Source organism: Siniperca chuatsi, linkage group LG12, assembly GCF_020085105.1.
Source record: "Siniperca chuatsi isolate FFG_IHB_CAS linkage group LG12, ASM2008510v1, whole genome shotgun sequence".
NCBI lineage: Eukaryota > Metazoa > Chordata > Actinopteri > Centrarchiformes > Sinipercidae > Siniperca > Siniperca chuatsi.
Window position 1 is genome coordinate 4,302,697 of NC_058053.1, and position 26,481 is coordinate 4,329,177.

Genomic DNA, 26,481 nt, shown 5'->3' on the forward strand with positions numbered 1-26,481 from the left:
TCAGTGTTTATGGCAGTTTATTGGCTGCAGTATGTGGAGGCCATCCTGTGAACCTCAGACTGCATGTTGCACTACTGGTGGTGCTTGATGAATATGACACAGATTACAAGAGGCTACTGTTGAAATGAGATTTGTGTTATTGAGTCAGACTGTGAATATGAAGCAGGTAGAGAAGATTTAAACAGACATGAGGTACAGGTGTCCCATACTGTAGATAGCTTGGGATTCAAAAATCACAAAAATAGTTCTGAAACCTGATTTTTTATAATTTAATCAGATATTTGTGAGTCTGTAGAACTATCAGACCAATAGCTTGGTCATTCATTTGTAACAGACTGTGGTCTCTAATAATCTATTACACAATTATACCTGTCTAACAAAATATGCAAGACTTCCTGCCAATACGGTAGGTAGAACAGAGCAGCTTAAATGTGTGAATGTTTACTTTCTAGAGTTCATATCTGAGCAGCAGCTTGGCGATTCCATGCTGATAACAAAGGCACTTTATAACGACGTGTCAATGTTTTACAAGAACACTTTATAAGCAGGTCATAAAAGATCCTTCTTCACTTACCAAGAACACAACATTTTATGTTACATTACAAACTCTCTTTATTGCCCTCTGTTCCAGCAGTGACGCCCAATCTGACTGGTTGTCTCATAAATAATGCAGCTATTGAGAGCTGGTGTTTAGGGAGGTGATTTGACTCCTACTGACATGTCCATCAGAAGAAGTTAAATATAAAAACGCACTATATAACACACATTTCAGACGGCTGAAAACACATTTGTTTTCTAAAAATGCAATGTAACAATCATGTAAATGCATTCAGAGTAAAATACTGATATACTTCTACTTCTAAATCGGCCATTTGTCTTGGGAGTGTTGCTTGGATATGTCAGAGAATACCTTTGTGATCTATGTTACATCTGAAAAAATACAGATACTACTAAAAAGACAAATACTGGAAAAAGACAAAAAAATTCAGGAATAGAGACGATATATTATCTGAATTAGAACAAGTGGCCACACTGCAGAAATACAGATGATACTGATCCATGTCACAGCAACAAACACCCACAGGAAATGTAATGAAGCACTCAGCGGTGAGATCATTTTCTCCTCCCATGTCCTCATGTTAATGCTGCTGTGCGGCAGATTCCTTGGATTTGCAGCAGAAGAGAGTTATTTATGTAAAAAAAAAGACTCCACTTCCACTGCAGAGCAAGTTTACTCTGAACATTTGTCAGGTGTGACACAGTGTTAGCTACCTCTTCTGCTACTATTTTCCATTTCTGGCTGTGAACATGAATCTAACCTTCTTTTCCTCAGCTGCAGAGGAGCAGCCTGGATTCTCCTGTAAAATGTCACCACAGTATTAGTAGTAGAAGTAGTAGTAGTATAGAGTCAAACTATTAAGTATATGACCTATGTATGTACTCGTCATAGAATGACAGACTTTCTCCCATCCTCTCACATAAAGGGACATAAAGGGATGTGGGGACAGGAGGCTTGGCGAAGGCTGAGCGGTGTGTGTTTGAAGGTGGGAAGCAGCTGCTGGCTGACAGACATCAGAAGGTCAGGTCTTTCTCTCCCAGTGAGGAGAAGCACTGGTCCACAGTCTGATCAGACACCTCCTCCAGCGTTGACGGGTTCCACTTGGGATTCTGGTCCTTGTCAACCAGCACTGGAAACATGCAGAAAATCACCACATACCAGGGGGAATCAGATGATGTGACAGGCATGATATGAGAAAGCTATTATTTATCGATCCTTTAATAACATTTAGAATCAATACTGCGTTCTTTTTCATTGCACTTTAGTTCTTTATAACTCTGTGCAATCCATATAAATTATGCTACTTCACTGAAATTCACATCCACCCTATTCCGCTTTTGTTGTCCATGCACTGCAGTGACTCACCGGCTCTTACACCCTCATAAAAGTCGCAGCCCCTCTGCAAAACAACAGAAACTCACGTGAGATGACATCCTTTCAGATTTTACTCCAACATATCAAGTCATAACCAAACTTAAACAGCTGTGGTAGACGATTAAGGTAAGTAATACTGACATTATAGCTTTAAAGATAAATGCAAGTTAATATGGTAAAGAATGGGATCCTCAACTTGAAGAATCATTTACTAATCCTCCAATTCTGAAAAGTATGAAAATGAAGCTGATGGATGTTGATCATTTCCCTGTAGGCTGACACTCCAGTTAGAGTGAGTCTGTTGGTTTTTACCATGCAGGCCTGGCTCAGTCGATACTCCATCACCAACACGTCCTGCAGGCTCAGAGATGCACCCGCCTGCAGCTGCTTATAGGTGATTTTCAGGGACGTGGGAGACATCCTGGACAGCGTCTGGAAGAGGAGACACAGGGAACCTTTCTGTGTAAGACGCTAACAGATAGATGGTGATGAGCTGCTTAATTTGCTTTTAAATCAAAACAATTCTCCAAATTATCAAATAAAATCATGGAAAAAACAAGCGGAGCGACGTGTAACTAACGAGAAAGATGGCTATGAATATTTAATGTACAAGGCAGGGCAGTGAGTCAGCGGCGTAGTAGTAACTGAGGAAGTGGGTTTCTAATAAATATTTGATGCCTGAGCTGACCCTCATTGGCTCTAATTCAGATTTTCATGGTTTGAAAGGATACTGGAAATGTTTACATGTTAAACTGAATGAAAGCAGCCAGGCAATATTTGTTAAACCTTCAAACAGTTCTTTAATATGAACTATAATCCAAATGTTCCAAATCAAATAATAAACAGGCAATTATCAGTCAATGGAGGCTCACATTAATAGCTGGCTAGTGGTACAGTATTATTAATCCTGGAGTGATCAGGAGAGGAACAATGAGGAGAGGGCTGGGGTCGAACCTGGGGCGTGTGCACTGTTTCATAAGGTTGTACGCCTTGCTTCCCACATTTGATCTCATTGGACCATCGGGGTGGAAATGACGTGAAATACTAAATCCGAGAGAAGAGTCACATCCACGAAGAGTCAATTTCAGAATCATTAGGAAAGTTTGTGGAATGAAGCCACTGTGGTCGGCTAAGAGCTCTGAAATCTCACAGGAGGGATTTTGGTGCAGCCAACAAGGCACAAGACTAAGACTAACCCCATTAAGTGCTTAAACTGAGGTTACTGCTAATTACCAACATATACTGCTAAAGCCAAATAATGCCCTGGCTCCACTCCAGCACTGTCAGTGGGATTTATCTGATGGTGGGGTAACAGGGCTGCAGAGGGGAAACGTACAGCAGTTCCTTAAAATAGCTTCTATAACCACAATATACAGTAAGTGTCCATGTGTGAAGCTGTCAGCAGGCCTCTGCACCAGTGCTGCTAGATTTCTCTGCAACAAATGAGAATAAACAAATGGCAGTGATTCTGATAAAGCCGCAGGTCAAGATCATACCTCCACTTGTTTGTTAGCGAACTCTGAGCCATCTGCTTTCAGGTTCTGCATGATGCCCTCCACGCTGCTGGAGCTGAACAACCTGAAGGGAAGGACAGACCAACATGGATTCATGTTTTCAGCAGGTTACCTCAACTCACGCTCATTCAAACTACAGTCAGAAGGTTTCTCCTTTCAGTGTCCGTTGTGATGCTGTGCTGGCAATATTCGATGTTTTTCTTATGTCCACAAACCTCATGAATAAACCAAAACCAACAATGAATTGATTACATTACCAAGTATTTTCTGTGTATATCTTATTCCTCTGTGCCACAGAATTCTATTGTTGTCCAAAAACTATTAAAAACATCAATGAGCAACAAATCCACCGCTAAAAATAGTCCCCAACAAATACACTATTTACTGTACTCCTGTTTGAGTAACATCTGTTAAACTACAGTGCCCAGCTGGAGAGAACTGATCAGCTTGTAAGATGTACATCTTCAGTAGGGATGATCTCAGGGCGGAGAGCAACAACAGGGCAGGGAAGTCAGGAGGATTGAGAGACAGACTAAGACAGACTGTTGGTTTTGGTCTTTTCACGGCATTTGTTGACAATAACAAAATATAGCTGATCACAGCCTTATCCTTTAAGTAACTAGCTGTTCACTAGGTTGAACCATTCAGATTATGTTTATATTCAGGAACACAGACATTCAAGGACTACCTGTCAATATCAGACATGTGCTTGTCCAGGACAAAAACCTTCTCAGAATCCAGACTACTCTGTGGACAGAGAACACAATTATCAACACAGACAGGCTCTCTGACTCTCAGGCGTTCACCTGAAAACAGATGTCTGAGGGGCAACTCGTTGGCTTTTTGAGCTGTTTTGGATATTTTACGTTCAACTTTAGTCGTATGGCTTACATGTATGGATTCTAACCTGGTTCTGGTAGGAATCTAGCACTCTGGAGACGTCTTCAGCAGAGGGAGACCTCAAGTCCACCAGCTCCTTCTCCAGGTCTGGGATCTATTGAAGTAGAAGGCTTGACATTAAAACTAGCCACTGAAAAAATGCTTGTAAATTTGCTGTTTGTCTGCAGTCGACTGTTGATTCTACAAGCAACTAGGCTAGATTCAACCTTTCATCATTTTGAAAACAATCACATTTTTGGATGGAGGCAGATCTTTCCCTCTTGGTTCTCACTAAGGAAAAACATTGTTGAAGAACTGGCTGCTCTGGATGCAGGATGGTGGCTGTTGACACTTTGCATACTCCAAAATAGTTTTCAATTTGCGTTTATGGTTTCATTCAATGAGAAAATAACACATGAATGCATTGCTGTGTAGTAGCCAACCTGGAAGTCACAGACAGGGGAATGTTTCTACAAGAGCATTAACATGCAATGTGTTCACCAGATACAGTTTGACCTTTAACAAACAGACAGCTGAAGATCTCAACCAAAGTTTATTAATCAGACTTTTTCTTTAATTTCCCCAGATATTTTTCCAGCTCTGTTTTTAAACAAACTGCTGTAAAAATTGTACAAATAAACTAAATCCACCCCACTGCTCGGCTGTCCTGAAAATCAAGGTTGCAGTCTTAAACAAACTCTGCCGCCCACTGTTCTGACCTCACGCCAAAAGCAAGGCAAACACAACCTGCCTCTGGACCAGCCAGTGACTCAGCATCTGGCTTTCCAGAGGAGCTTTGAACCCCCCACACCCCCCCACCCACCCCCGACTATGCTCATGCATGTCCTGCACTCCTCCCTGCAGCACCACCATCACTCGCAGTGCATGGCCTGTTAAGTTAATATAATGAATTGAAAGCAACATATTGGGAAAATCCTGGTTGTTTGGCTTGTCAAGTGTTTGTCTGCAGTCTTGTATAAAATAGGTTGTCTGTTTCATATAACAATATTATTCCTTAATATTTTTGAGGGCACTGTGAGTTTATCTACTAACTTGAGTTACCGTACCTTCTTAGACTCTACAAAGTGAGTGGCAACTCCAGCTCTCTGCACGTCACGTCCCTTGAGACGGAAGCCCGTTAAGGCCAGAAACAGTCCCAACTTGCCCCGGAGCCTCGGCAGAAAATGGCCACCGCCCACGTCAGGGAAAAGCCCTGTCAAAATAAGCAGAAAACTGGGCACATTCTTGTAGTCTCAATACACATGACCAACTGTCACTGTTCACCCTGTCAAAACGCCCACCAATAAAACATCCCATTACCATGTGACTGTAGCCTGACCGATGCTGCATTTTTGAAGCAGATACTGATATCGATATTTGAAAGTAAAAAAAAAAAAAATACAATATAGAGTCGGAGTGTATCAGCCATGGCCCCCCCCCCCGGCCCTCCCTTTGGAAGGTTGCTACTATAAATAGTTTAGTTACTATACTTTAAATAGTCCGTTGTTGAGCAGTTATTTTCTTGATTAATCAATTATTCCTTTTGTTTACAAAACATCAGAAAACAAGTGAAAAGTCAGTTTCCTATAGCCCAAAGTGATGCATTCAAATGTCATGAACGTTTTGTCAGAAAAACAGTCTCAGACCCAAAGATATTCAATTTACTATGTCAGACAAGGAAAAAAAGCATATTCTCATATTTGAGATGTTGGAACCATCAAATGTGACATTTTTGCTTGAAAAATACTTTAATGAGTAATTGATTATCAAAACAGTGGCAGATTAATTTTCCTTTGACTGGCTAATGGATTAATCAACTAATATAACAGTTCAATAACTAACAGAATTGCACCAGATGTCAGCTTTGTCCACATTGCCTCACCTTCCTAAAATATCTCTCCAGCTCACCCAGAGATGATTTACATACAGTATGATTAAGTAAAACCATTAAGAAAACAAACGATTACAGGCACTCTACAAAAAGCTAAACATGCGGCTTACGAGCATTTATGATTATGAAAGATTTTGTCACAATCCCCTTAATCTGGACAGAATTGAGTCTGTATTTTCAATAATGTTTCCATTTGATTTCAGTGTTTGTGACAGGAAATGAGACTCCATTGGTCACAGTTGGTTCTCTGACAGCTTTTGCATCGTGGCAGGGGGGGTGGGGGCAGTGAATGGGAGAGAGACGGATTAGATGAGTTGACCTGATTCACTGCTGAAAATGTAATATCATAAATGTGGCAGATTATGGCTGTTGTTCAGAATGCTAGCAGGGCTGGGTTAAATCTGTTAATCCCGCCACGGAAGGAGTTAACCTTAACGCTTTACCGTGGGGACGGTAAGAGTGTGTTTGTGTGTGAGTGAGTGTGATAGTGTTGGGTTATTGAAAATGACATACATTTTAACATCACAGCATGTCTATTGTTCTCAGCTCAGCATTTTAAGGGTGCCTTTTGCAAAGGCAGCTGTTTTCAACCAGATTTTTTTAACCCTCTTTTGAAAACCTTGGTGTTAAGCTGCATCTGGAAATGATGGGTCTGGAAAGGGGTTTGTAAGTAAATGTACCTGTCCAAAGAAGTTTAACCTGTTACTGATTTCTAGAAATTAGATCAATGTTATCTCTATGATTTCAATAGACTGTGGGGAGACTAACTATATGCCCTTTTCATAGCAGACATTTTGCATTAGCATAGCAGCAAAACACAGGCGTTAACTACTGACATTAACGATGACTTTGTTACATTTAGGTGTTCTTGTTTGACAGAATGTACAATACCAGGGTCCTAACACTGTTACACCTTAAGGGAATGTGGTCATCGTTAATGTTATTAGTTACACATGTGCTTGACAAGTCAAAATGTCCTCCATGAAAAGGGACTTTTTTGTATTTCATTGTGTTTCCTCCCAGATTTTCCTATTTTCCAACAATTACAAAAGGCCCGTTCCCTATGAACTGCAGTCTCTGTCACTGCTGAGTCTCAACTTGGCGTGGGGAGGGTGGAACACACGGTGTCTACAGCTGCTTCTTTTCACTTGCCATCGATTAGCTTCGCTGGGAGGGTGCTACACACACACAACACCAAAGTTCTACCCCCAACTGTGTTTGCACCCCACCCAACCAGTAGGAGTGGCTAATGTAGCAGCAAGTTGAGAACCCTCATCCGGCTTCCCACCCCAAACTAAAGGAGTACTTGAATTGTGTGAACCTCTGATAATGTTCTAGTCTTAGGATACACCACAGTGGGAACTCATATTAAGCTCTTTTCATACATCTATCATGTAAATGTGGAGGATGTTGTTGTGATGACTTCAAACTGCATGCTTCAAACAGACGTCCAGAATACATCCTCTGCAATCCGGCCCAGGACATCATGTTTTATCCACCTTGTTACTCATTAACAATTACATCCACACTGAGCAGAAACACTAAATTATGACATATGTCAACAAGTGGACACATACCAACTGACAACAGTACACCATTTACTCTTCTTCTGTCTGTATGTTATATCTGTTCCTTTTTTTTAAATTTTATTGTGAAGCACTTTGTGACTCTTGCTCACTTTGAGGCTCTTGAGAGGATTCCACCCCAGGATCAAGGCTAAAATAAGCAAGTAGGGTCTCGAAGCAGCTGCGATCTCTGTGAACATGCTGTTCCCGAATGGAAATGGTGCAGTGTGAAGTCCAAGTTTCTGATTACAGAGGGGATGTGTGGTACAGAGGCCTGGAAGCCAAGTGCCTTTAGTAAAAACAATAGTGACAATGTGTGAAAACAGCAGCTCTGAAGAGGATTAGCCAAGACTTCCTGCCTCCTTGCCAAAGTGACTGGAGAGTTTTAAAGACACGAGGAGATTCTTGCTTTATTTATGAGCATTAATAATGAGACTAAACGGAATGTATTTCATGTGCTACTTCACCAGCAGGTACTGGACGACACAAGGGTGTACGTGCGTGGATTAGTGGACAACAAGGACGCAGTTACAAGAAGACACACCCTAATAGACACACATACTGTACAGTACATCAGCCTGCTCGTATAGCCAATCATCAGCCTGTGCAATTGAATTGCCGTCTCATTTCCTCCTACTCTTCATTTTGGCCTCGCCTTTGAGAAAATCCCACACAACAGTCAGACTGCATCAGCAACAACCCTTTAGTCTTTTCTTTCTGCGAGACTAATTTCCTCTCCACTGACAACATCATCTTCATCCTTGTGCTGCTCCAGACATCTGAGTCCGATTCCACTGCACACCACCACACAGAGTAAAGCATCAGCTGAAGACTGATTATGGAGACCGAGTCCAGAATGCTCTGGAATAAGCTTGATGTGTGTGTGTCTGCGCGTGGTTGTGTGTCAAATAGAGGATGACGTGAGTGTCCTTGGAAGTGTGAGGGAGTGAGCACACACAGTCAGTTCATCAGAAAATGAACAGATACACATTAAAGCTGCAGAAAAACGATCAACCTAGCAACTTATAACATACTCAAAGCATTTCCTCTTTGTTACACAACACATAATATAAAATTTGTCTGTTGAGCCTTTAAATGGATCATCAAAGATGCTCGAGGACCACCTCAGCTGTAATTCGTTAGTTGTTAGAGATTTGTTACTAATCTCCTCAGCGCTTCAGGAGAAGGCCATCTGTCTACAGGAGTCAATTAGCTAAAGAGCAAACTATAGCTTAGTGCTCTGGCAATGGCCATTTACACTTGAGGAACTGGCTTAGACAGAAAAACACTAAGTTCTTGATGATTTCTACATGTAAGCCATTTAGTTACTGATAGTATAGTTATGCTATGTATCATTTGGTGGTATCAGATTATGCAAATAAAGTTTGCAACTTTCAAGAAGGCAGATAAAAAGCCTTTCTTCTCCTAATAAAGTTGAATTTAAAAGTAGTTTTTGCTACAGACTGTCCAATCAGACGGTTTAGAACAGGTGAAATGAGGACAGTCTTCAGGAACAAGAATTCCTGAGCCATGACTTATTTGAAAATGAAAGAATTTTGTATCCCATCTGGATGATTTGTTTTGTTTCTCATCCTCCTAAAAAGGGTCAGACAAAATAAGTGTGTCTGTGGGAAAGCTGCAGCTGAACTACAAAAATATACAGGAATGCTGTTCTGTCACCATGGCATGTTTGTGTGTCCTGTAGTCATGACTTTATATGTATTTGTATTGCCAGTATAAGCTTCTCACAGGCTATACAGTAGATCAGAATCAATTGCATGATATTAATGAGAATATTAATTGATATTAGTTTAACTGTTTATGAGCATGTACAACTGACAGAAAGTGTTGCCAGTTTGTTTGATCTCTCCAATTGTTGATCCACTTTCCAGTTCCCCTTACTGTCTCCTCATTTCTATCACCTGCATCTTATCGTCTCTCCTATTTAAAGGTGCAAGGAACTGTTACTGATGACGGCTGCATACTTATCAGCAGGCTTGAAACTGTTCTATGGTATCTTATTAGTTTTTATTTTAACAGATGATGTGATGTACTGTCCAATGAGGGCACACAATTACCACTGCTAACACTATTTATTTATTTTTTTGATGATGACTACTCTGACATTACCCTCAATTTCTTTTACCAGTTTTTTGGTACATTTACTTCACCATCACACTTTAAGAACAAAAACTTACTTTGGACCTCAACTCTTAAAGGAGTAGTATGTAGGATTTAGTGGCATCTAGTCATGAAATTGCAGATTGCAACCATTTGAATACCGCTCGCCTCACCCTCCCCTTCCAAGCGTGTAAGAACAGCCCAATCTAGAGCCAGTGTTTGGTTTGTCCGTTCTGGGCTACTGTAGAAACATGGCGGTGCAACATGGCAACCTCCATGGAAGGGGACCCGCTCCCTGTGTAGATATAAACAGCTTATTCTAAGGTAATGAAAACACAAAGTTCTTATTTTCAGGTGATTATACACTAATGAAAACATAATTATAAATATCATATTCCATTTCTGCCAATAGATCCTCCTAAATGTTACACACTGGACCTTTAACCATCATACAAAGTTTTCTTTATATTGACCATCACAGAGTCACAAGCATGGCTGTAAACTCTTGTTTTCCACATTACCACACTGGTCATTTTATCAGTTAATTTTAGCAGCATATCTATCCTATCATATGCTGTGGTGAATACCACTCATCTATCCCTTGGTGTATTCTTTCCCAGCGTCCTATGCAGACAGACCTTGTGTCTATGAATGCATATGAATTCGATCCAGCTGGGTCTGCAACTGAAATCACTGCTCCTAAATAATTAATGGTCTAGATACCTGCTCACACTGATGTGGGCCAACCAGTGCCCCCACCCCACCCAGAGAGGAACCAGTGCAGCTGGACAGTCTTACCAATAGCAGTCTCTGGCATGGCAAACAGCGTCTTCTCAGTGGCCACTCGAAACCGTCCATGAACTGACAGACCTACGCCCTGCGGGTGGAGGAGAACAAAGGTTACACACACACAAAAAAAAAATCAGTGCTATGAAGAAAAGAGGAGGAAACAGAGGCCCAGGCTGGGTAAAGAGAATAAACAGAGGGGGAAAACAGGGCATGGAGAAAACATTAATAACTGTCACCTCTACATATAAGCACTGAGCTGAAGTTTGAGAGCGAAAATGCTGACTAAAAAGTAAACCAGGCCGACCCTGCGTAAGTGTGTGTGTGTACGTGTGTGTGATTTATGTGTGCGTCTCCCAGCAGAGAGAGAGGTGAAGCCTAATGAGCAGCGTTGGCCAGAGGACATTTCCAGCACAGTTTGGACCCTGTGTGTCACATTATAAGGTTACCATGGAAACAACATCCCCTTGCATGCGTCCTCTACTTATATGCATTAAACAATGTAGATACACAGACAGGTGTATTGTACTGCCTGACAGGTGAATGTGCATGTAGTTCAGCTATGATGAAATACATCATTTAAAGAATTATTTAAACTTTAGCTTTTTAAGGGTGAAAACGCCTCACTGACAGCAAAAACAAGCTAATCTCATAAGATTTTGTCACATATAAGAATGGTAAACAATTTTTCTTAATGACAATTACACAAAATGAATAATTCATTAATTTATTTATGCAACTGTCCTTTATCCTGCAGGAGACAAGCAGACATTTTCATGTTCTAATACCCTGCTGATGAGACAATGGCAAAATGTAGGATGAATCAAAAAAGCACTCAATTATATTTATAATGTGGGCGTCATCAAAGTGAAAATACAATAAAAACAAGTCACAAAGCAAGAGACACACAAGATGGATACTGTACTCAGCTCAAGGTAAAAAAAGATGACAAATTCTGGAGGGGATGTGATCCAGCAGCACAAAGTAATCACATTACTTCACTGACCTTCACTGTTCTGGAAGACTTCTTATTAAGTAATCATTCACACACAGGCGGAAATGTTGTGATTGGACCCCTTACTGTACAAGGAGCAGAGTTATTTACTGGTCAGGTCAGAGAAAAATCCAATATGTCAGTGACTGACTGACTGGTGACTGGTGACTGTGGAAGGTCATCAGGTAAATCTCCTGAGGGTTCACATATCTGGTTTGTGTCAAGTCACGTAAATCGGCTTGTACCAACTGAGTATCACATATGCCAAGAAACATTTCTCTATTCCTAGTTTGCTTCACTTTTGTGCAGCCCACGACACATGAGCATTGGCGTCTCTTTCCCTGCCAGGCTTTACACTGAGATGACGTCACACACATTTACAGCTTTTTTGGGCTTTGGGAAAGTTTTACAAATATTGAATCTTAATGGTTTAAAATGCCTAATACAAAGAGTAATAAGTGACCTTCAGGGCCATTTGAGGCATCATATCAACAACTTTAAATTGCCTCTTTTCTAATGGCGGTCTATGATGAAGGTGGTTTAAAAGGGGCAGTGGGACATTTTGGAAAATACTTGCTTTCTTGTCGAGAGTTAGATGATTGGATCAATACCACTGTAATATATCTCTCTTTCTTAAATATAGCTACAGACATCAGACGATTAGCTTAGCATACAGACTAGAAACAGGGGGCAAACAGCTAGCCTGGCTGTGTCCAATTATAAAAAAATCTAAATTAAAAAAAATACACCTGCCAGCACCTCTAAAGCTCACTAATTAACACTGTATATCATGTGGTGAACTATTTCTTGCATATTTCCCAAAAAGTTGAACTATTCCTTTAAAAAAAGGCCACAGGTTGAGCTCTTAGTGTTGAGGAGCTGGATTTGCTCCACAGACAGGTAAACAACAGACTAATTTTGAGTTTGGTTCCTCATATGTGAAAAATGCCTTTACTCGTTATTTATCTTTACCGGTTGCCCCCAAAGTTAAAGAAACACATGACAAAATGACAAAAACATCTATTTATCCCACTAGATTTTTGTTACAGATTAGATTCAGATTTGACTTGGCTTGGCTGCTCTGGAGCACATTACGATGGAGTTAATGAGTTTTTATTTTATTTCTGAATATTTATAAAAGGTTGGCAATATTATGCTAATGTTTTACCCCCTCTATACATGTTGCTTTTTTTTGGTCTGGGTTTAAAGCCACTGTTGCTTGTGCTCACACGCTGGTATGTTATGTATATCATTTTATGTTTTTTGGCCCCAACAATATATATATATATGTCCTTGCATAGCGCCTTTCTAGTCATCCGACTACTCAAAGCACTTCACACTACATATCACATTCACCCCATTCACACACATTCACACACTGATGGCAGGCGCTAAGTGCTCATCAGTCCAAAGAAACTAACTAATCATTCACACACACACACTCACACACCGAAGGCACAGCCCTCGGGAGCAATTTGGGGTTCAGTGTCTTGCCCAAGGACACTTCGACATGTGGGCTGGGGGAAGACAGAATCAAACCGCCGACCTTCCGATTGGTGGACGACCCGCTCTGCCACAAAAGTAAGTTTTGACCCTTGGTGTCTGAAGCCCTTCACTACAGAGTGTTGCTCAACTTGACGTCACACTTACGGGAGTGGAGGGCATTAAGGCAGTGGTTCTCAAACTGGGGGGGCGTAGAGCCACTGCAGGGGGGCCGTGGCTGATGAGCGCACCTAAAGTTGCATGAATATGATTCATGTGGTGACATAAACAAAAGTGCTCTGATGCTAGCAATGCTATTTTGCTAACCTAAATCTTTTGTTTATTTCAGTCACCCGTATTGTTAATGATTGATAAAAATGCAATCTACCTTCGCTAGGGGGGGGGGCATTAGCGTTTTTCAGCTTCTGAAGGGGAGGGGCGTGACAGTAAAAGTTTGAGAGCCACTGCATTAAGGAAAGGGTATAAATAAACAGGTAAATGGTGGGTAGCAATTGCCACTCTCCACCATAAACAGGAAACAGTTGAGGACAATTGATGAAAGTTAACCCTGCCTCTACTTGTGCCCCTGCTGATTGTGATGCTGATTGTGAAAAGTTTCTTTTGCACTTTGCTGGAAAGGTGGAGTTAATAAGATCTGGTATCACCCCCAACTCTGCCTTTTTAGATGTGGATCACCTTCTCAGGGATTCTTTGAGCAATTTTTCTGCTATTACTCTGCCTGAACTCTGCCTTTTATTTCAAAGATTCTCTATCAGCTTCTTGCTGCTGTGGGAAACAATAATACCTTTGAAAAGTTCCAATCTGGCTTTCATCAGCACTGAGACAGCCCTTCTCAAAGTCACTAATGATCTTTTAATGAATGCAGTCATGTGTTCAGTTCTTGTGCTGCTGGACTTAAGTGCTGCCTTTGACACAATTGATCATGGCATTCATTTAGATAGACTGAGGCACTGGGTGGGCATATCTGGCACTGCACTAGGCTGGTTCTCATCTTATCTGTCCAATAGGAAATTCTGTGTCAGCATTAATAACTTCCTGTCATCCTTCTCCCATATCAAGTACGGTGTGCCTCAAGGTTCAATTCTGGGTCCAATACTGTTCTCCTTATACATGCTTCAGCCTGTTCACTTGTCTTAATCAAAAAACTCTGAAACGACTGCAGACTGTACAGAACTCAGCTGCTAGGCTGTTAACTGGGACCAAGAGGTACGACCACATCACACCTGTTTTAGCCTCTTTACATTGGCTCCCTGTTTGTTTTAGGATTGATTTTAAGATCTTGTTGATTACTTTTAATGCTCTTCATGGCCTGGCTCCAGACTATATTTTAGTCCTTTTAATCCCTTATGAACCTTCACCTAGTTTGAGATCTTCAGGCAGGTCTTCTGTCTGTTCCTGAGTCCAGGAGGAAAACTAAGGGGGACAGAGCTTTTGCTATCAGGGCCCGAGGCTCTGGAACAACTTGCCCGAAGAAATTAGGTTGTCTGAGTCAGTGACTTCTTTTAAGTCTCTTCTCAAAACACATTTTTATCGGAAAGCATATCTTGATCTTACCTGAGCTGTCTGTTTATTTTATTGCTTTTATGTATTTTATATTTTATCATTCACTGTGGTATTTTATTTCTCTTTTTGTGAAGCACTTTGTACTTTGTTTTGATAAGTGCTCTATAAATAAAGTTTTATTATTTTATTATTATTATTTATAAAAACTTGCTGTGTTCAAAGGTAAAGGCTAGAGCAAGCACTGAAAGCAAGAGGCCACAGCACCTGGTGTTGTTATAACTGATTCACTGGTATTGATTAACAACCTTATCAACCTGTAAACATAGAGTATTACATTCATTTTGTGCTCTGGGGCAGTAAAAAAATCGTTATTGCCCCTTATGAGCCAAGATAAAACTTTATTGGAGCAGCAGCAACAGTATTACGATTCATCAGTGGAACAGATGTAGCACACAAGAAACCAGCATTAGACAGAAAACAATTGTGTGGTAATGTAGACATGATGCAGACTATTTAAAACATGTTAACAAAGCAGAGAGAAAATGTTAGAAACTTCAATATGTAGTAATGGGGCTGCAACCAAAGATTATTTTCATTTTTGTTTAATCAGTCAATTATTTTTTGATCATTGAGTCTATAAAAATAGTCATTGTTTAGTCCATGAAAATAGTGAAATACGCCCATCAGAATTTCACAGAGCCCAAGGCGATGCTTTATTCTGACCATGAGTCCAAAACCCCAAAACAATAAATAATGATATAAAAAAAACAGCAAATTCTCACATTTGATTAGTTACAGATGCAGGGTTACTTACAGTCAAACCAACTGTCACAACAGCTTATTCAAATGTGGATTACTATTCATGAAATAACATCATCAATAAAATCTGAAATATAGTACACTGTACAGATATATAAAGGACGCAAACTGCTGAATGCTGAATCACTGCCAAACAACAAGTGGTGACTGTGATTTCAGTCGACAGCCTGTCTTCACCTCGCTCTTAATGGATAGCGAAAAAAAGAAGTACAGAAGCCAGAGGGCAGTGCTGCAGGGTTTGCCTTAAGGCTGTGTGACAAATGACCACAGAGGATTAAAAATATCTGATCACTGGAGACTAAACAGACCTCTGCCAAGAGCTGTTCTTCTGAAAGAGCCAGATCCCAATACAAAAACAAAAGAGGCACACAAAACAGACAGACGGTGACTTCTGTTAGCTTAGGACATGAGTTATATGATGACTGTGCTTTGGCAACACGTCAGCACTTAGGCTCAGGGCAAAGACAGGCACTGGGCTCATTTTCTCACAAGTCAAGTTAGCTTTGTAGAATGGAAATAGGAAATCAAAAGATATTCATTTTTAATCCTGCAACCTAGTATATGATGAAATAGAATTTTGTGAAAATTTGTATTTCATTAGCTTAATGTCAAACTAGGAGTAATCTGTGTAACTCTAATGTGTTTGTGCATGGAACTCCCAAAATGACCAATATACTGTATATAGTAAGCCATTATGAGATAAATAATAAGTAGAATGAATACAATACCATTGTGAAAACATTAAATATTTTATTTTATATTTTTATCAGTTTGAGTTTTATTAAAGTTAAATTTCTTTTCAAAATGCCCTCTTTCAAAAATTTATTTATTTCACAATAGCATTTTTCAATTACACTTTTATTTCATAATCACTATGTCCCCTAAATCACCCTCTCATTCACTATTGCCTATATAAAAACGCTAAATAGATTAATCTATTATGAACACTAAAATGAGCCTTTGAACATACTCAGCCATATGTCGTACAGCTTTTTAATTTTGTTTAGACAGAATGGTAGAAGATGGTAAAAAAAAAAGAAAGAAGAAAATTTAATAGTTCTGTTTCAGCGGCCTCTCAGAAAACCCATTTCCTATAAGCCCAAGGCCATTGCGAGTTAAATATCACCAGATCAACTAAAGAGATGAGTCCATGGGTCAGACATGTCCGTAATAACAGCGGGGCAGAGCAGGGTAGATGCTTTTTTAGACAGCAGAGATTACAAGTAAAAAGTTGAAAAAGTGACACTAGAAGAGGCTCACACTGTCATGGCTTACTGTGACACTTGAATAGAACAGAGCCATCGTTAATGTGTTTAGTAACACCTGTCCTATGAAAAGTCAAAATGTCTGCTGTGACCTGCACAGGTGCAGTGTTTCTTCACTTAGGCCTGGTTGATGTATGGAGACTTTTGAATCCCACCAGTAGGGATTGCACTTTCTATTCTGCTTACCATCATGTCTTTACTAGGATAGATTATTTCTTGATATCCCATTCTCTCCTTTTATACACAGCCTTGTGTGACATTAGGGCTGGGTATCGTTCAAAGATTTTCGATATTGTTACTGGTACCGATACCTTGAGTTCAATACCGGTTCCTGAACGATACCTTTTTCGATACCAACTTCATAACATCCATTTCCAGCTGCCATCTTGCACTTGTGACATCATTTGGAGCCAGAGTCTGCACAGTAGTGATCGGAGATGGAGCCGTGGTATCGAGCCAATCAACTGCACTATTATTTCTTGGTACAAGCATGCTGCATGGTGCACTGACGCTGATGAGATTTACTCCTTAGGTATTGAAATTTGGTACCGAATGACAAGGCATTTTTTGATACTTGATGGTATTGAAGCAATTCGGTCTGCCATAAAAGTATCCAAGTTCAGGACCCAGCCCTATGTGTGGGGTGTATTTTAGTATCAAATAAATAAATAAATATGGTCTAATTATGAGGCTCTTGCCCTAATAGCATACTCTCCCAAAACCTTATTCCAACCAGGCAACTTTAGATGGTCGGATCAGGGTATTTGGTATCTCGGGGTCCTATTCCCACCCAACCTGTCAGGCATCATAAAGATAAATATAGAACCCTTACTTGAGAAATTTAAGCTAGACATACAAAGATGGGATCCCCTTCATCTCTCTCTGCAAAAATCCTCAATTTTGACCCCTTCCTGAACACTACCTCAATCCCTGCCTACATATTGGTAAATCCTCCTTCTACTGGAAAAAATTACGCAGAAGGGTACAAAACCTTCAATGACTTACAGACCGAATTTAAGTTTGTTTGTCTGTTAAAAACAATACAGGCAATATGTGCAAATTCATCCATAGCATCTCAAGCTACAGTAGGGGTCATAAGGCATCACTTTACTATTCTATGCTATTACAGAAATATGGCACTATCAGTTCCCTGAAAACTATATGGGAAACAGATTTCAGAATTACATTTACAGAAAAAGAATGGGTCAATATCCTACGTAATTCAAAGCACATGTCACGTGATAGTCACACTAGGCTAAATCAAAGATTAAAGATTATTATTATTATTATGACGCCCTCTAGATTGTATAGGGTTAAGCTTAAAAGTGATCCCGGGTGCTGGAAGTGCCCTGACGAGGGTATGTTAACTCATGTTCTATGATATTGGCCCCAAAATAAGGGACTTTAGGATATCAGTTCATGATTGTATCCAAAGAATCATTGGTCAGGAAGTCCCCTTTTGCATTTGTTTATTTCTGTTGGTGGACCCGACCACCCTGAAAGACACAATTCCCTCTATCTATACTGAATGGGTCCAGACCGCTATCACATGCACACACACACCCACACATTTGCTCACCTGGTCACAATTACAACACAATCTCTTAAATTTTTCTTTTTTACTAGTTAATGTCTTAGTCCTCTGTTTTAAGCTGTATATGTATATACACTACCGCTTAAAGGTTTGGAGTTCCTTGTTATATTGATGTTTTTCTATTTTCCTTCAATAATGGCTATTTTAACATAGATAAAAACAGTATAATTATACACCAAATGTATTTACATTTGAAAGAGTTTTAGAATAATTAAATGATTAAAACTTCTGTTTAGTCGATGTCCCCAGAGTGTTGCATGACACGGGAGAATACTGTTGTAACTATTTTTTCCTCAAATACTCTTCGATGTTTTATTTGTTTTCCAGTCCAGAAAAGCGTAAGTGACCCTAGATCATTTTTGAACCACAATTGGGCTCTAAATATTTTGGGAACCCATTTTTCTTTGGGCCCTCTGCAGTCTACTCAGTGGTTAGATTGAATAGGTTTAAACTGTGATTTGTAGTATGTTCAGCTGCTATTCTGTGATCCAATTCCAACAGTGCTAACCCTAGACTAACCTACTATTTCCATTTGGAAGTTTTAAGCTTTGCTAAAACAACACGCCTGTTAGTTCCAGCTTGTTATAGGCATTATTGTGCACTCAACACTGAAACAGGAACCTGTTCCTATTTAAATCTGCACAGATTTAAATGCTAAGCTTCCAATTTCTTTTACCAATGACTGCTGATTTCTTATATTCTTATTTAGCTGTTGCTCAGAGGTATCTTTGTCTCTTTCTGCCCTTTCAATTGTCAGTCTGGTTGAACCACTGTTTTGTTCTCCATGTACAAATCATTACTTTTTTTGCAAACCCTTCATACAAAATAACATAACACAAAAAAATAGATTCCAATAAAACCCTGTTTTAATCAAGATACTGAATGATTTCACATTTTGCTTATTTACATATTTTACTGCATTTTTTCATACCACTATTTGTTTCATAATGTAGTTAATTAATATTGGCCATTTTGGGGTTCCATATGTGTAAGGTAACGTTTTAGCAAAATATCCAGAGTTCCTCTTGTCTTCGTCTATTAGATACCGAATGAGTCATGTAAAATGGAGTGTACTTGAAAGAGAAGATAAATGAACCTTGTACATCATAGCAGCCATTTCCTCCAAAGTGTAGAAATAACACAACCTGAAAACAACTGTGGGAACGTAGAATGTTTGCAATGAGGGAAAGAAAGAGGAAAGAGACAGAAAAGGACAAAGAAAGGGAAAAAAAAGAATAAACAGTCTTCTTGGAATGATCATCAGATGCACCCAGAGGAATGAGGGGCCGTTTAATCTCACATTACCCGAGTTTCACCATAAAAGTAGTGGAACATTGTTACATGCTGGTGTGTTACCACCAAGCACCATATAAGAACATGTCTCCAGATCCTGCTGTAAACAATGGAAATGTGCAAAATTGTGCAGATGAGCATGTTTATAGCTAATGCTTACAAACAGAATAGGCTTCAAAATGTACAGTTTGGGACAGTTGGCTGGGACAGTTTACACTGGCTAAGAATATTGAGGGCTTCATGAAGTCCTCATTATGATATTTGGTTTACTGGATATAAACCAAATACTGATAAAACAGGTGGGGTGAAATCCATTAAAATGATGTAGAGAAGATGCATTACTTTCTACTAAAGTGAAATCTAGGTACCTCTCCCTAATAATATTATTAACGCTTTTCGATTCAGCAGAGGAATCAAATTTTTAAGATCAGAAATCATTAGTGACACTGTGTATGAGAGTGGAAACGCATGTGTGGATAATGCAGAAGCCTTCCAGTTGGTGCCAACAGACACAAGTGACAGATGAAAGTTATAAACAGAGAAAGTGACGTCTGTTTGAAAATGCACAAGTTACTTTCCACATCACTCTTGCACAAAGTATTCACTTTCAAAACAAGCACCGAACAGGCTTTGAAAGATGAGAACCTTAATGCGGGGATCCAAATCTGCCCTGAGGTCATTTCTGGCTTTCACTTTTGTTCATTCTTGTCTCACTCTCATTAGATGATGTGGACATTAGCCAACAAGAGCTCTTTTTTCCAGGGAAAAGAGATTACAATCATACTGCTCTAAACAAATATCCATCAACTGGGCAGCAACCGCTACGCCACCCCTGTTACAAACTGAGTGTTCTGAATGTGACTATGTAAATGTTTGAAACCTTAAAGGACCAGTGTGTAGGATTTAGTGGCATCTAGTGGTGAACTTGCAGATTGCAACCATTTGAATACCGCTTACCTCACCCTCCCCTTCTAAGCGTGTAGGAGAAACTACGGTGGCCGCGAAACTCGTGAAAAAAGTGAACGGCCCACTCTAGAGTGTTTGGTTTGTCTGTTCTGGGTTAATGTAGAAACATGGCGGTGCAACATGGTGACCTCTGTGGAAGGGGACCCGCTCCCTCTGTAGATAAAAATGGTTTATTCTAAGGTAACGAAAACACGATTATTATTTTCAGGTGAATATACACTAAAAACATACTTATAAATATTATATTCCATTTCTGCCAATCGCTCCTCCTGAATGTTACACACTGGACCTTTAAGAGAAAATCAAACATGCTCTAGCAGACATGGATTAACAACACTTCAACATTCACAGAGCTAAATTCCAGGGATTTTAAACTTGGAGAGCGGTAAATGATGTGCGTGAGATGAGATCCCACTGATGTATGAGAGAGGCAAACACATAGACAGTGTGTGTGTGTGTGTGTGTGTGTGTGTTCTATGACCTGCTAATGACATGCCTTTACTCCCTGGTGGTTTGTTAGCACTAACGCTAGCATACTTGTTCGACGTGGGAGTTCTACCCCGAGCTCAGCGCAGATCTGGGAACAGGGACTCTAGTAGCTCTTGGACTTTTCCATATATAGAACTAGCCTGTTTTCAACCACTACAAACATTAAACAGCAATGACCCTGAGGATGGTTTGTGTCAACATTAGTGTCTTCTCTGTACTGACATGACAGATAGGAGAGTTGTACTTCAAATTACTTTATTCCCAGAGCCATAAATCTATAGGGGGAAAAAAAGAGTAGAAAAAGATTAAATAAGTGTGCGATAAGCAGCACAAATATCAAACATCACAACTTTTAAGGTTTTCCACTGGGATGATGAACGGAAGTGACTTGTACCACACCATATGGTGCAACATACATCAGAAGCAAGCACTCAGCTGTCCCTTGCATCAATTACTGCACATTACCCTACATTGTTTGTTCAGTTTTGTTCTGACAAATAAATTATGGCTTTTGTCTCCTCTTGGAAAGGAAAATGGTAAGTGGGGGTGTCATTGTCATCATGGCTGTCTAAACATAGGAAAAACAAGCAAACAAGATGATTTTTTGATTCACAGCTTCTAGGATCCCCCCCCCCATTTTACCAGTGTAAAATGTTTGCTATGCTGAAAATACTAACAAACAAACAAACAAAGGCTGAACTTGTGAACTTTTTTTGTGTTTTCTTTCATTTTTCTGTATTTGCAGTCCATAGCAGCCCGTAGAACTAACTGGTCAGTTTTTATGAAAAGTGACACATTGATACAGGTCAGCCCAAGAAATGGTAAACACCGTGAGATCAACAAAACAGTCCCTCTACTGCCATCTAAAGTTTGACCCTTTAAAACCAATCCCCCTTTTGTGGGTGGTTTGTCTAATTTAAACCAAGTGGACTATTTTTGATCATTAGACCCTTGCAAGCCAGACTGCTTTGAAGGTAGGGAAACAAAATATCTTCAAAGCTGCACTAATCAATATTTTTTATAATAATAACGAATCAAATGACTGTGTGATGTGAAAGGTGTTGCTCATAGTGACAAACCCACAGCTCTACAGCGCGTTTTAGCTCATTGTTTTGGTTTCATTTCTGCATTGTGCCTGATTATCAAAGATCACCAGTTACGATTACAAGTTATTGTACCTGTATGCAAATTTTATTCAGTTGTTAGGATTACTAATGATGTAGAACGACACTAATTAGCATATTAATCTCCTTCCATAGGTAGCAAGTAAGTCAATATTCCTCTACCTTGAGAAGAAGCAGTGCACCACTACAGCACCATGTACAGAAAATGTAGATGTAACAACACCAAGAAGTCAACCCACACTCAAGTCAGTTTCGTTCAGTTCCTCACAACAGACAAAATCAAGATGAAATGGATAGCTTCTGTGCAGAGCCATGGTCTCCAAAGATATTCACCATTATACCCTTAAGTTTCATCAATAAGTCCATGGCCTCAGTGATAAGGGTTCTACCAAAACCTGAACCTCCTCTGTATGTTATGTTCTTCTCTGTCCTCTGTGTCAGCAGAGACAAAACCATACAAGAGCCAACTGCTGTCATTTTATTTCTTCAGCCCATCATATCTCATGCCATATTATTTGATTCCCTCTACTTGAAAGAATTGAACAGTCGGTGTGCAAGAAAATCCTGCATTAAACAGCTCCCTTCCTGTTCCAGTCCAATCATACCAACCCTAAATGTGCATGCAATCAAAACGTACACACATTCACAGAGAAGGACAAATTTCTTCTGCAGTCTGAACACTATGATTTTGGAAGGGTAAGCTTTGATCTGGGTTGCAGTGCATGAGTGTCAAAGACTTGACATCCCATCCAAAATAACACCGCATAAGCATTCAGTATAAAAAGGAGCAGTCAAACAAGACCAAAAAGCTCCCCATCCCTGTGGCATTCCTCACCCTCTCTCAACAAACTACACAGCCAAAAATATAAATAAAGACCTGAGCCACCTGATCAAGATGTTGATTTGTACCACATGCTGCTGTAAAATACTCCTAAAGAGATTTCAGGAGTACCAGAGTGTATAGTGCACCCTAATGGCCAGTAGTTGAATGGTGAGATTCAATGTTGTGCAAAAGCACTTCACATATCTGTGCGCCACAGGGACACTGACACTCACACCCAGAGACATGATGAGTAATGACCCAGCAGATACTGTGGCTGTGAGTGACCTTGGTGACACCTCAGGAGTAAAATCTCTGTTAAGGTCATGACATGGAAAAAAGAACAGACTCATCCAAAGGCCAGACATCTTCTCTGACCAGGTGAGTTAATATTAATAAATTACCGACCTTTGCGATCAAAGTTATTTCTGATTAATGAGCATGTGTTGTCTGAATTATGTCTCATCATGCTTATTGTGGGGCAAACTGGTACAAATTCAAATTCCTTCTACAGCTGACACCCGGAGGGGAAAAACCAGTGGCAGCAACAATGCTTTGTCACTTTATATTTCATCCAATCAGAGGCCACCTTGCCACTGGCATCAGATGACAGTGGCACATAGTTCTCTAGTGACACCTACAGGCATATTTTAATATCACACCTCATATAGCAACTCTTTTCACGCAACAAGGAACCAAAAAAAAAGGAATCTTTGATCCTCATCACAAGGATGAAAATTAAGTCTTTTCATTGCTTCATAATATGCAAATATCCAGAGAGAAACTGTGTAAGGTTAACCCAACCTTATAATACAAACTTAAATACATAAAAAGAAATGTACTCACCCCTCCCATTGTTATTCCATCAATAAGGGCGATATATGGTTTCCTGCATGCTCCTTGAAAGATAAAATAAAATGTGTAAAAACTAAGGAACACTGACTTTAAACAGGCAAACTGATGAAGTAGAGGTAACTGGAAATGTATAAAGTGAGACAATAAGTGAATGTGTACCTATACACAACAGGTAGAATTAACGACACAGGTGTAATTGTAACGCTTACCAATAGCATTGTTGAGAATATATTCCTCACGGAAAAAGTCCTCTGCAAGAGCGTCTCCAACTTTCCCTGCTTCTGTGACCGCTGAGAGGACAAACCAGATCAAAACAGTAATGAAAAGCTCCCAAGAGCCTAGCCCCAGTTTGTGCCTCTCATGTATTGGCATACATTAAGATCACAAACGTAACCATCCATATTCTCCACTGCATGATAAAAATATGATTTTTTGGGTTCATTCTGGGTTTTTCAAACATCACCGCTTAATTATCTTTTAGAGAAACTGATGGTTACCTCTGTGACCCGGATGTACGCTGATACATGAGAGGCCCAAACTGGGGCTATCCAGAGCCCAGTGATGCTGCAAGGCTACTGCTTACCTCTGATGTCTCCACCAGCACAAAAGGCTTTCCCACCTGCTCCTTTGATGATCATAATGTCAGTCTCATTGTCATTTTCCCATTTCTACAATCACAGAAAAAAAATAGCAGCTAATGCATAGGAAATCATCATCAAAAACAAATCTTACGGTAATTTCATGTGTCACTAAGATGAAACAACACTATTCAAAACACCTTAAAACAACTTAATGTTGAGACCTTAAACACAACACCATCAGAACTTGTGGTACGCTAGATGACACAAACTGTGTTCCATTTTAGCATCTTCCTCATTTGAAGGATAGGGTCTGTAAAGATGTGGCCTTCAGAGGACGCAAGGCTTGCTGGCAAACTGAACAAGCGAGTGGCACACAATGGATTTTGGGATATTTAAAACCACAAATGATACAAAACAGTTGTGTCCTCCAAATTCCAGCAAAAGAGGGCAATTTTTATTTGATGAGAGGAATGACTGTATTATCAGAAATATTTTTGTGTGTGTCTTCTGGTATCCAATTACATCAAACCAAATGTTTTTCAGGAAGAAAAAGTAATTACATTCCCTAAACTGGTAGATATGTTTGGAATAAAATATTGTGTAAAAGGGTTTCGTACAGACTACAAGTATGTCTGTAACTGTTAATAAGTGCTGAATAGGTTTACGCGCAAATCTATCCAACTCTCAATTACATCAAAACCTTGACAATGTCAAAACTAAGTGAGATACTGGCAGCCATTTACAATCAGTAACAGACCGCTGCAATAAATTACACTTGACATTTGCCCCAGTTGAAGTTTGCATTAACCAAGCGTTCCACAAACCTTGAGCTGCGGGTAGATCTGCCGGATCATGGTTAGGTTGAGGGCATTCAGGACTTTGGGTCTGTTTATGGTGATCAGACCTGCGCTGCCCACTTTCTCCAGAAGAACCTCTGGTTCCACCTGACTCGACATCTGATCCAAAATAGAGACAACAAGACAATTATGTAAAAGTCTTTACAACACACTGTAATAAACTCAAAAATAGCAGTATCACTCCAATCGATTTAAATAGTGAACTGAGTAAAATCCCTTTGATAGACTATAGAAAAGACTTTGATTGAAACTGAATGTGACTGATGACATAGAATCACTTCAATAAATGGTATTATAATAGAATAATACTTATATGGCTGATTCTAGTGAAAATGCAATATCAATAATGGTCCACTTTTAATTCTACTGCCAATGTTTGGCTGACAGAGGAATTTGAATTTTAGCATAACATAACTGTCGATTGTCTCAAGATTGACACCTTGTAAACACTTGTCGTTAATCTGCATTTTTAGTGAGCAAAAAAAGTACAAAGTTGTGTTGTACACTGGTATCAGCTAAAGAAAACCCATATAATTGTGTCCAATCCTCACCATATATTACTGGAAAGCTACAGTACAACATGTAGGTACATGAGAGGGGTTTGCTCACCATGTGGCCCTGGATTCGCTGCAGTCTGCAGAGGGACCTCAGTCTGGAGGAAAGAGTAACGTTAGTGGCAAACATTAATAATAACCATACAGGCTGGACACACAACGTTAGTATCTAAAAACATTTGATTTCACAGACTCAGACTTAATTAACTGCCAGGTTCAAATTTAGATACTATCACAACATTATTACACACATATATACATACAGAAGCTAGCATCCTAGTGACTTACTTCAACCTGATTCCAGCACGTCTGACATTTTATAACAAGCTACATAATGTCAGCAAACTCGGGAGTTTCAGGACAACAAACCCCCAACTATACTGTATAGGTTCGCTAGAAACACCGTCACTTGCCACATACCTGTAAGCAGATCTTAAAACGGTTAAGGACATTATTATTTTAGACTTATGTCGCCTGGCCAGAGGTTGCACTCTCAGGTACAGCTTTCCTTGCTATCTCCTCTGTAGTTTGTGCGTTTACTTCCTGAAAGAGGCACCGAGCTGCCCCTGATTGGT

The 26,481-nt window shown here is 39.8% G+C and overlaps 1 protein-coding gene across 1 annotated transcript; it reads right to left on the reverse strand.

Annotated features, from left to right (window-relative positions):
- hibch (3-hydroxyisobutyryl-CoA hydrolase) lies at positions 1-26,481 on the reverse strand. Its single transcript, XM_044215705.1, has 14 exons — positions 26,327-26,481; positions 25,962-26,004; positions 25,320-25,451; positions 24,498-24,582; positions 24,124-24,204; positions 23,906-23,958; positions 10,702-10,780; positions 5,394-5,539; positions 4,355-4,441; positions 4,136-4,194; positions 3,430-3,511; positions 2,246-2,365; positions 1,925-1,958; positions 1-1,688 (listed from the first exon to the last, which is right to left on the reverse strand). The coding sequence occupies exons 1-14, from the start codon at positions 26,356-26,358 to the stop codon at positions 1,573-1,575; spliced, it is 1,149 nt and encodes a 382-aa protein (XP_044071640.1). The 5' UTR covers positions 26,359-26,481; the 3' UTR covers positions 1-1,572.

Bases quoted from the DNA above. Each gene is read 5' to 3' on its own strand.
- hibch (XM_044215705.1), bottom strand. From the start codon at position 26,358: ATGTCCTTAACCGTTTTAAGATCTGCTTACAG. The intron at 5,540-10,701 runs GTAAGACTGTCC...TTATTTTGACAG, and splicing joins CATGCCAGAGACTGCTATTG to GGCTTTTCCCTGACGTGGGC. The intron at 1,959-2,245 runs GTAAAAACCAAC...GTTGTTTTGCAG, and splicing joins GACTGAGCCAGGCCTGCATG to AGGGGCTGCGACTTTTATGA.